The 10,982-nt window shown below is 43.6% G+C and overlaps 1 protein-coding gene across 1 annotated transcript; it reads right to left on the bottom strand.

Moving 5' to 3' along the window:
* Positions 1-1,883: 1,883 nt before the first annotated feature.
* Positions 1,884-10,922, bottom strand: mettl13 (methyltransferase 13, eEF1A lysine and N-terminal methyltransferase). Its single transcript, XM_030372402.1, has 9 exons — positions 10,664-10,922; positions 10,303-10,575; positions 9,584-10,049; positions 4,814-5,013; positions 3,930-4,119; positions 3,439-3,603; positions 2,940-3,152; positions 2,580-2,711; positions 1,884-2,419 (listed from the first exon to the last, which is right to left on the bottom strand). The coding sequence occupies exons 1-9, from the start codon at positions 10,814-10,816 to the stop codon at positions 2,124-2,126; spliced, it is 2,088 nt and encodes a 695-aa protein (XP_030228262.1). The 5' UTR covers positions 10,817-10,922; the 3' UTR covers positions 1,884-2,123.
* Between the last annotated feature and the right edge of the window lie 60 nt (positions 10,923-10,982).

Below are 10,982 nucleotides of genomic sequence, written 5' to 3'. Positions count from 1 at the left end.
AAATACATAATATAATACAATACCTCCAGACCGTTGGCAAACAACTGCACTATTCAGTCCGATTAGGGGACCCATTTCGGCCTCAGACGCTACGTTGTCCCGCTACTCTGTTTGTAATGCTCATACACCTTTCTATATTATGACCCCTGGGAGTCTAAACATAACCCATGGGAGTCTAAACATAACCCATGGGAGTCTAGAACTTTTGTACTGTAGCGACCCTGGGACAGTTAAATAGTTTGTGTGTTATGTGTTACATTATATTTTGTTGTCCGTTATGCCAGTTGTTCTATGTGCATGTATTGTAATGTTCTTCTTGTCAATCAGCGTGGGGGCGAATCATTAGGTCAGCTGGGGGAGGGCCTTGGAAGAACAGGAGGGTGGGGGCCTGCACACGAGTGAGACCGTGTTGGGGGTTGCCGGGGTAACCGGGGTTTGTTTTGTGTCGGTTTTCTGCCGTTGGTTACAATGTTACGGGTTTCAGTGACCTGGTTTTGGTTCATTAAAACTACCTTCAACTACTAATGACTCGACATCATTATGTCACCGGCGAGGTCGTTACAGTACTCGTTAAAAAATAACGCTTAGTTTTGTACTCTAAAAAATAACGCTTAGGGGGTGGGGCATTGGAGGAAGGCGGGATGATTTGAATGTGCTGTAATTCTCAAATGCAACAAAGGTGAGAGTCCCTTTAACAATAGATTAACTGTGCAGAGTCAAAGAAGATAAGCAATTGGCAGCAGGGCCAATAATAAACCTCTAGTAAACCACTGACTAAATACATGTTAAAGGCACCCAGTGCAACTTTATGTAAACATTCAATGAAAAATAAACATTCAATTTCTAGTCTTTTTTACACGTAGTAAGTTTCAATAACTCCATACCATTACATATCGACATTCAAGGAGCAAAGATGAGACGTCGCTGTGTGGTGAGAACTGAGAGAAAATCGTAAACAACAACAATCGCTGGTGGGGAGAAGCCATTTTTCCATTGACTGGAAGCCTGCTTTATTTATTGTAGGTTACAAAAAATAAAGAAAATGGCAGCATTGTTGTTGTTATCGATTTTCTATCAGTTTTCACCACACAACGACGTCTCATCTTTGCTGCTTTAAGGCTGTGGCTGACAAGCATAAAGATTAAAGATTAACAAAGAAAATAAAAAAAATGGGCAGCTTTTCAATGTATTGAACGCCTTTTATTTCTTTGGCAACTGTACATGATTGGGCCAAATATACCGGTAAAACTTTCTTGCGGCATTTCACGTAGGCACGCCCCCCTTTGGTCGGGCACCGTCGGAATTCTGAGAGTATACCGAGTTCAGTGATGACGCTCTCAACAAAAATGGCTGCGCCCGTGACGATATTTTCTTCTTTGTATTTGTACCACGTTGGTAATTTTAATGTCGATTTTAAATGCTCTTACACACTTGATTACACTGCTATTTTATTCCGGTCGCCAATTTGTGCATTGCACAGTCTTGCTGTGCTGTACGTGCAATACAATGTAAAGTTGTGTTGTTTGTTTTCGAGCTGGTTTGCTAAAGATGCTAATGTAGCTAACAATAAACAACGACTAGCCAATGACATGACACAAAGACGAACGGGAACGTTATAAGGACAACAGCCATTCTGATAAAGTAATTTGGCATAAGCCTACAGCCTCCTTCTGGCACAACATTGTGTGCTCAGTCCCTCTGGACCCCAGCGTTTGCTGATACACTAGTGAACCCCTGAACTCGAAAAATCTCATATTAATCCTTTAGAATTTAAAAAAATCTAGATCTGTCTGTATTTGTAAGCTACATAGCATAATTCTAACCATGAAGGTACGCTTCTGTTATATCATATCAAATTGTTATACAGTATTCAAATAATCGTATTTGTATTGGTATTTCCAACATCAACTTTTTATTTGCCAAACAAGATGATGGTCATCCCACAATGATTGTGATGCAACAGAACAAATGTAGTTCCTTTTTAGCTGAGAGCTAGGCATTAATACCAGGGTTTGGATTCCATTCCCACTGGGGTCAGCAATAGAACTGGTTTAAGAACAGTTGGGATACATAAACTGCTGTAAAAGACAACCTTCTTGAATGGTTGTTGAAAAGATAACTTTTTATGCAATTTTGAGGTCCTTTAACAAGTCGATGATGTCTATATGAGGGCCTGAGGCTCTTCCGGCCGTGTGGTTGCAGAGTGCAGCCTGCAGGATCTTGGCTGCCTTGGCCGAGGGCAAAGGCGGGGGAGAAGAGTTTTCCTCGGTCGCCCCGTCGCCACGGCAGCAGAGCAGTACCTCGTTGACTTCCCCTGCAATCTTCCGGGAAAACATTTGGGAGAAAGTGCCGCGCAGCCGCTCCAGCACGGTCTTCCTCAAGACTGAGTCCCGACACACAAGATTCAGCATGAAGACGCCTGGTAGAGATAGATACGTGCAGGGAAAGGGGGAAATACCAAACAAACGCAATTCATGAATGAAAACACTAATGTTAAAATGAGTGGTGGTGAGTCCAATATGAGATATTTTTATGTTGAATTTATATATTAGGTATAAAAATGAGTAGCGTTAACATACCTTTTGGGGTTAGCAGGTTACGAACTTTCTCGAGGAAAGATGTTTCTACAAAGGCACTAGGGGGACAGCTCATACCCACAGTAGAGTCTTTGCTGTCCACATCAAACATGATAACATCTAATAAACAACCACCTGAGGAAGAAAAATCCATAAAATGGTAGGACCCAATTCTTGTGTCCAAGCAGATCAAATATAATCCAGTGTAAATGTACAATATATTGGAGGAAGTTACGGACTCTAGCTCGAAATGTTGCACTATTCCACCCTACCCTAAACTATTGGTTTAGTATACCATACATTATTGCCATTGTTAGGCACTTGTATAAATCCTTTAGGCCTTAACTCCTCATTAAGACCCACCTTCTTTCTCTAGGGCGTTGATGCGCTCTAGGCCGTCTCCCAGGGTCACCGTTAGCCGGTCGTCTGAGCGGAAAGCAAAGTAGCCCTTGGCCAGTTCCAGCACCACAGGGTCAAGCTCCACCACCTCCACCGTGACCCCCGGCACAAAGTCCCGCAGGAACTGAGCCAAGGCCCCACCTCCCAGCCCCACCATGAGCACTGATACAGGACAGTCTGGGGAAAGAGAGAGAGGGAGGGAGGTGGCAGGTCACAGCAAAACTGGCTGAAGTTACTATTGCGGTGAGATTCTCTTTTGTTTTTATTTTGTCCGTTTGTAACTTTTATGCAAGGAAATGTTGCTGCCAAACTGGTCAAGGACTTTCCTAAAAAAAAACAATCTGTATCTCAGTTTGATCAGAGTTCAACTTCAAAAATTTTGATAAAAACCCATCTCCCCACAGTGGAATCAGCTGTTGAGAGACACAGACACAGACACAGACACAGACACAGACAGACCTACCTATGTTTTGTTGTGCTCCCACACCCAGCATGGTGAGGCCAGCGATCATGACCTCATGGTGAGCACAGCACAGGAAACCACTGTCAACGTGGAGGGAGCCTGTGGAGGCTGCTGGAAGAGCAGTCTGCTTCACCTTCTTCTTGCTCTTCTTTCTCTGATCCGATGCTGAAATACACATGGATCACATTTCTCATAGATATGGCTCGAAGGGTAATGTACTTGAAATACTTTGTCAAAAGGCAGATCTAGCTTTAATTTTTTTATATTTATTAATATACCATTGAGAGACAAAACAATATATACAATATTAAAAAAGAAATTATATAAATGTAAGAGAATTAAGTATATTACAATTATGACTTTGAATTATTGTAGTCTGCTAAAAACAAGTGAATGAAAGGTCAAACATGTGGTCATGTCATTCTGTAGTATTGATATTTTTCCATAGAGAGCATAAGGTACAGCATCCTGAACCAGAGAAGAGAACTGACCGGCCTCAGTGGAGATGAGGCGTCCCTCTGATTGGACGAGGCCTGCATTGGAAAGGAACACCAGTCTGCGGTACAGCTGTCCATCCTCCCCCCTCACGTCCTCCACACAGTAGTCCCCACTCAGCTCACTGACGCCCCGGCTGATCACTTCCCTCCAGCCGAGCTCCCCACCCACTGACAGAAAGGGTACCTGCATGCAGGCCGAAAGGAGCACACCAAGCCTTAAAACTATCGTGAGCATCTAGCACAAATCATGTCCAAATTCAAGTCATGCTGTAGGGTTTTTGTTATTATTTATCTTAATAAAACATTAAGGTAAAAAATATATACAAGTCTGGTTTGTTCGAAAAACCATAGCAAATCGGTCAGCTATAATTGGGTGAAATGCGCTGAGATATCTGGGGCGGCATTTTGAGTTGTTTAGTTAAAAAATCTTGCTAGCTTCTCCTCCGGCTCTTCACAACTTTCAAATCTTACATACAACAGCTTTCAGATAGCCTTGTGATGTCATCCTAATATTCATGTTTGAGTCACTAAATGATGATCACTATGGCCCTGGCAGTGCAGCAATTTATTTGAAAATATGGCCGAGGCCTCACGTTGCTCATCCAGCCAATCAAAGTGAAGCTTGTACTCTCTTCGCACTTGCGAAGAAATCGGACTGGATATAAAGCGTAAAACGTATGTGAATCTGAGAAAAGCTCATCATGCATTTTTTGGTAAATTTCTGATAAAAATTATGATGTTTGCTTCCTTTTCCTTAGGCACCACCGTTGTTCTTTGATTTTGCAGACTGCGGCGTTCCAATAAGGCTATCCTTGATCATCATGAAATTAAACTACATCCCCAGAGTGCTGATTAGTGATTCCTGTGTAACTTGTTACCTGCTGGTTGTCTGGCATGCCGGGGGGAGCTAGTTCCATCACCATCTGGGAGAGCTCTGCCTGCACAGCCTGCATGTCAGTGTAAAGCTGGTCCCTGTGCATTGCCACAATAACCAGCCGCTTGAAGTTGGCGCTAGCGGCGAGCTGGCTCCGGCCCTCACTGGATCCATACTGCCAGTCAGACTCTTTACCTTGCGGCACTGGGAAGGACCAAACAGAAAATTCTGATTTCACAACAATGCGATGCGAGCCCACTCAGATGTCAATACAGATTTTACAAATAGTATACCAGGGACAATGCACATATGACCAATATATTTATTATCCCCTGTGTAAAATGTTGGTGTATTTTAGTGTCTCTGTGTTCACATCTCTTAAGTCTAGAAACAGGCCAGTGCCTGTTTGGAAATAACACAAGGTGTTATTTCCAACATTACCCCATTTGTTATGTCTCAACAAGGATGAACCAACCTGGGGCCCGTTTCAGAAAGCAGGTTTAGTGAAAACTCTGAGTTAGTTATCCCTGAGATGAGGGAAACTCTGGTTATCAGTTTCACAAAGCCAGTTCAGCTTTACTCTGAGTCAGTTACCCTGGCAACATACTCCGTGAACCTAACCTGCTCGCTGGCAGGTTTTCTTCAACTAACCCCGAGTTTCTCCTGCTCTTAAGTTGAAGCCTGCAGACTGAAGGCAGTGGTAGACATGGCGTGTCCTTTTATTGAAGAGCCAGTTGATGTCGAGGCGCAGATACTTGGATGTTTTATCATTCCCTGATGAGTAGCTACCTGTTTGAGCGTTTCCGTTTCTCTGCATCAACAATAATTTATATAAACAATATTCTCAGGCCTCACATGACACATCGTGGACACGCTCTCAGTTCCTAGCAAATTCTTTGTATTGCACTTCGTTTTTTTGCCAACGGCAGTTTTTTGTATAACGTCGGTGATGCAGAGCATGTGTCCAAGGCAACTGTCTGTCGGGCTGTCCGAAATGTGACACTTGCACTGAAACGGCTACTATGCACGTTTGTAGTGTTCCCAAGTCACAGACCCACCAGACTTCTCAAAGAAGAGTTCCACAGAATTGCAGGTATCAGTCTAAGCAGTAATTCATTTATGTTATAAAGCTTTGAGACTTGAAGCACTAATCAGTCAATTTGATATATTTTAGGGTTTCCAGGTGTGATTGGCTGCATAGATGGCACTCACATTCCTATCATAGCTCCTTCAATAAATGAAGGAGATTATGTGAATAGGATATCTGTCCACAGCATTAATGTACAGGTAGGCCTAAATAGTAGCCTTTAACATTCCAAATGAAATATGCTTCACTATACAGCTAATTACTGTTCTCCACTGTGAAGATCATATGTGACGCAGCCCACATGATAAATAATGTGGAAGCGAAGTGGCCTGGGTCTGTGTATGACTCACAAATGTTTCGTGAGTCTACACTGACTGCCAGATTTGCCCGTGGTGAGTTTATATATATATAGTTTATATATCCAGTATATAGTTATATCCTATGATCAATATTTTGTTTCCTCCTATTACAACTGAAACAATAAAGTGTATCTTGTATTATCATAGGAGAGTTTGATGGTTATCTACTCGGAGACAGAGGGTATCCCTGCCAGCGCTATCTGCTGACCCCTTACCCTGACCCTGACCCTTGCCCACAGCAACACTACAACTTGGCTCACTGCAGGACACGAGCCAGAGTGGAGATGACCATCGGCATGCTCAAGGCCCGGTTCCAGTGCCTTCGAAGGCTCAGGGTCACCCCAGAAAGGGCTTGTGACATTATAGTGGCATGTTTGGTTCTCCACAACATTGCCACTATTAGAGGAGAACAATGTCCTACTCTTTCCCCCAATGATCCAGATAATAATCCTGACCCCCCTGCTGATGCACGAGATGGAAGAGCTGTTAGAGACATGATATGGTTCAATCATTTCTAACTGACTCTGCCTTTTTTCTGTTGGCTATAATGGAGGTCAAATTTTAAGATAACCAGAAAACACAAATTTGGAGACTTGTATGTATAAAAGGCATTTAGGTGTTGCTTTCATATAGACAATATTAAATACTGGCAGTGTTGGGATTTTTCTTTGTTTAGCAGATTTCCCTAATTACTTAAATATATCTATCACATGTTGAATGCAGCCACTAAATGCTGTTTAATGAGGGCAGGCTAAACAACATCACGATTGCTTGTACTTAAATTATACCTTATCTGTTTGAACTACATTTTTATATTTCATTTTTAGTTGCAGCCAAGTCCGTTTGGGGCCTGTTGGGTTGCACCTGTGCGCACAAACACACATATGGAATATAATTGTTGAATAAGTGGAACATTCAAGAGAAAACATTTTATTTTTCTCAAATACTCTGACAGCTATTTTTTTCCACACGAGCTCCCGCTTTTTGGCTGCTGCCATAGCCATAGTACTGCTTTTTAGTAAAAAAGATATGCTCGCTTTCTGCATATGCAGTCATTAAGATTTGCAACTCCGCTGGGGAGAAGTAGGAGGATCGAGGCTTGTTAGTACTTGTTGCCATGGTGAATCATGTTATCTGTGTTCCATTGATGAGGGCTTTTTATATCCTCATGCACGAGCTTCACTTAGAGTTACCTTGACTCAGAGTTGATTGAACTAAGCGTTATCACCTGTTCTGAAACCGAAAATTCAGAGTTTTACAGCTCAGAGTTGGTCAACCTAGAGTTAAGGTTTTAACTTAGAGTTTGTTGAACCTGCTTTCTGAAACGGGCCCCAGGTCGTCTGGGACATAGCCAGGGCCATATACCTTATCAAGGGTGAAAGTGCTTCTGTTCTCTTGTTATTCACGTTTGGGGGATTCAGAAGGGGGATCGACAACCAAGGAACACGTCTCGAAACTGCTCTTCAACCGCCTACACTAGATTATTCAACCTGTCTGTATCTCGCTGTATTACATCCTGGAATAAACCATCTATTCAACCCTCTTATCCAACCTGTCAAGTTGCTTTGATTTCCACTTCAAGAATTACTGCTACAAATACGAAATACACAACGCAGCGTCTATACGAACAATTTAGAAATAAGCTGAAATCTAACATTTAGTGCCGTGACACCGTCTTGAAGAGAGGAGTGAGAAAAGGCCTGTAGACCTGCCATCTGAAGATTGCCCTGTGGTTGAAAAGACCGCGCGCCCTGCTTTGCAAGACGTCTGATCAACGCCTGCCCTGTTGAGGGACGCGATGACCATCACCTGGAGAATAATTCGGTTTCAACTGCCTACTCAACACCAACTGAGCCATGCTGTTACCGGTATTGTTTGTGATGTTGTTGTGCCATCTTTTTACAGGGGGACATTTTCCTTTGACAGCCATAATGTAGTCCACAAAGATAACATTTTTTTGCAAACGGCCCAAGGCTAAGGCTAAAGGGGTGCAGTCGTTAAGGATTGTGGGCTTATGCCATCTTTGTCTCAGGTATATGCTTATCTCGCTGTCCCGTTCACCATCCCTGAGTATATTGCAGCTTACGTGCATGTCATTGAAGGTAACCAGCCCCCTAGATCTGTAGCAGCCCAGGTTCCCTATTGGTTCCCTACCGTCCATATGGATGCAGGTCCCCCAATTAAGATCAAATCGGGCTATGCTCTTGAGGGTGTCATTTGTTGGACCAATGAGGGATAGGGGCAGGATATGGGTAAGAGTGTGTGTTCATATTCAGCCATTGTGGGCCAGGAACAGGTTTCCATATCAGAAAAGATTCTGTTGGTAAATTCCCCCTACCCCCATTAACCCGCGTGCCTGGTGCTTCACCTGGCCAAACGATTGCCACTGATGCCTTGCTTATGGTAAATGGGACCATGTTTGTGTGTGGCCAGGACGCTTAGTCATATCTGCCTCCTAATTGGGGTTCTTCATGTTATGTCCCCTATGTAGTGCCTGCTTTAGAGATTGTGTCAAGAGTAGCATTTGAAGGGTAATGCTACCATTAGATCTAAGCATGATATATTCCATCAGAACATTCAAGTTGCTACTCCAACTCAGAGTCTTTTCTGCTATCATTTCACACTATGGTGTAACAGTTGCTCTTGATGAGATTAGAGATTTTGTCCATATTATTGACACTATAGCAAACGCTTCCGGGCACGGCCTGACTAACCTTAATCATGAACTCTACGGGCTTAGAACGATGATTTTCCAACATCAGTATCTATTTGACTTCGTTGCTGTGCATCTTGGAGGGTACTGTTTCTTTATCGAGCGCCATTTACATCAGAGATGTTGCACATATGTCCCCGATGCGTCTACGAATGTGTACAATTATGTACATGACATCTATGATAATGTGGCTAGGCTGAAGTCGGAAACCGCTGGTTGGTCTTTGGGAGGATGGCTAAGTGGGTTGGGCGGGTCTATGTTTTCTCAGATAGTAAAAATCGCACAGCCATTTTTCCTTCCCGTTATTATGCTCTATGTGGTCGTCAAAGTTAGCTCTCTGTGTGTTTCAACGAAAGACTGCACCCCCAACCGACCCCCGAGGGACTGCCACCCCCGTCTCACTGTATTACCTCCTGGAATAAACCATCTATTCAACCCTCTTATCCAACCTGTCAAGTTGCTTTGATTTCCACTTTTTCGTCACGTTCTGACGAAAAATACACAACGCAGAGTCAATATGGACTGTTTAGAAATAAGCTGAAATCTAACACCTGTAAATGGCAAGTCTCTTTGAAGAACACCCAAATCAAGCAAATGTTTAACAAACATGCTCACCAATAAAGACCCCAAAATCGTTTCCTCTGGGGACTCTGGCGTTCTGAGCGCAGTCCTGGACCGTGAGCGTGTACCTGGGCAGACCCGTCTTGACGTGACACAGGGTTAGCGAGGGGTTGGAGGAGGCGTCTGTGCGAGTTCGTAGCCGTTTCCTCAGCACAGAGTAGGACTGCAGCTCCCTGACGGCCGACAGGAGCTCCGCCACACCCGCAAGGCGGCTGGGCGTGCCTTCCTCCCCGAGACACATTTCCAGTATGGGCACAGGCATGGGCTGGCGGAACTTGGTGCAGACCAAGATGAAGACGGGGAGTGCGAAGGAGTCCTCGCTGTTCTCCGCCTCCTGCAGGCAGTGGAACCTCACCGCCCAGCCCAGTGACACAAAGTGCTCCACGGCCAACTTCACCACCCTCTCTTGGGATAACGTCACGCAGAGGTAGCGCCCCCCGACACACAGCACGCGCGCCACCTGCCCACAAAATAGATATGAAGGCACGGGAATGGCTCGTCTAGAGATTTATAATATGCACTCATGTTGTGCCCTAAAAAGTATGCAGATTTGAACCATTTTCCTTACATTTTACTTTCTAGTAGACTAGAAAGATTATCTCTAATAAGTACATTGCCAATGCCATTACATTATCTATACCTTAATATCCATGGGTGTATAAATAAATAAATTGTTTTTTTTATGTTTTTTTTGTATATGTTAACTGTCCAACCTCAGCTAGCATCCTCCTTGCCAATGCTCCGTCCTCTTCAGATGCCATGGCATCCAGGGTGCCCTTGTCCAAACAGGCCTGGTAAAGGGCATCCTCATAGTGTGTCTGTGTTGCATCCACTTGCTGGAAAGTGAGATTAGGGCGGCGCTCTGCATTCCTCTGGTTCATATGTGTCACCACTGTTTCGCTTATGTCAATATTGGTCAGCCTTTTGTAACCAACATCATACATCTGTTCACTCAGCTCTGAGTTACCACAACCGACGACCAGCACCTGTCAAAAAAAACATACAATCGTAATGTATGATTGATTTCGTGGCACATCTGTTAGGAATTGAAAGCATGTGAAAGAGACCATTTACCTTATCTTGGAGTTTTATATATTTATGCAACACGCCACAAAGTTTGTTGTAGTCTCCATACCACTCGAAAGACTTTTCGCCACGCTTCTTGAAGAACCGCTCCCAGTACTCCGCTGAGCTGAACTCCTCAGCAGAACGAGGTAATAGACTCATGGCGTTTCAACAGACCTTATAATGACTTCTTTAAGCGTTCTTAAACACATGGAAGAAAACTGTCATGCATCAAGCCGGACGATATTTGTGGGTGCACTGCTTTCTCATTGGATTATTTTCCAGCGGAAGAGTACAGAATAAACCGTTGATTGGTTCATATTTTTTA

Source organism: Gadus morhua, chromosome 12 (assembly GCF_902167405.1).
Source record: "Gadus morhua chromosome 12, gadMor3.0, whole genome shotgun sequence".
Lineage (NCBI taxonomy): Eukaryota > Metazoa > Chordata > Actinopteri > Gadiformes > Gadidae > Gadus > Gadus morhua.
Note: the sequence above shows the minus strand (reverse complement) of the source record. Positions and strands in the feature narration are given on the sequence as shown.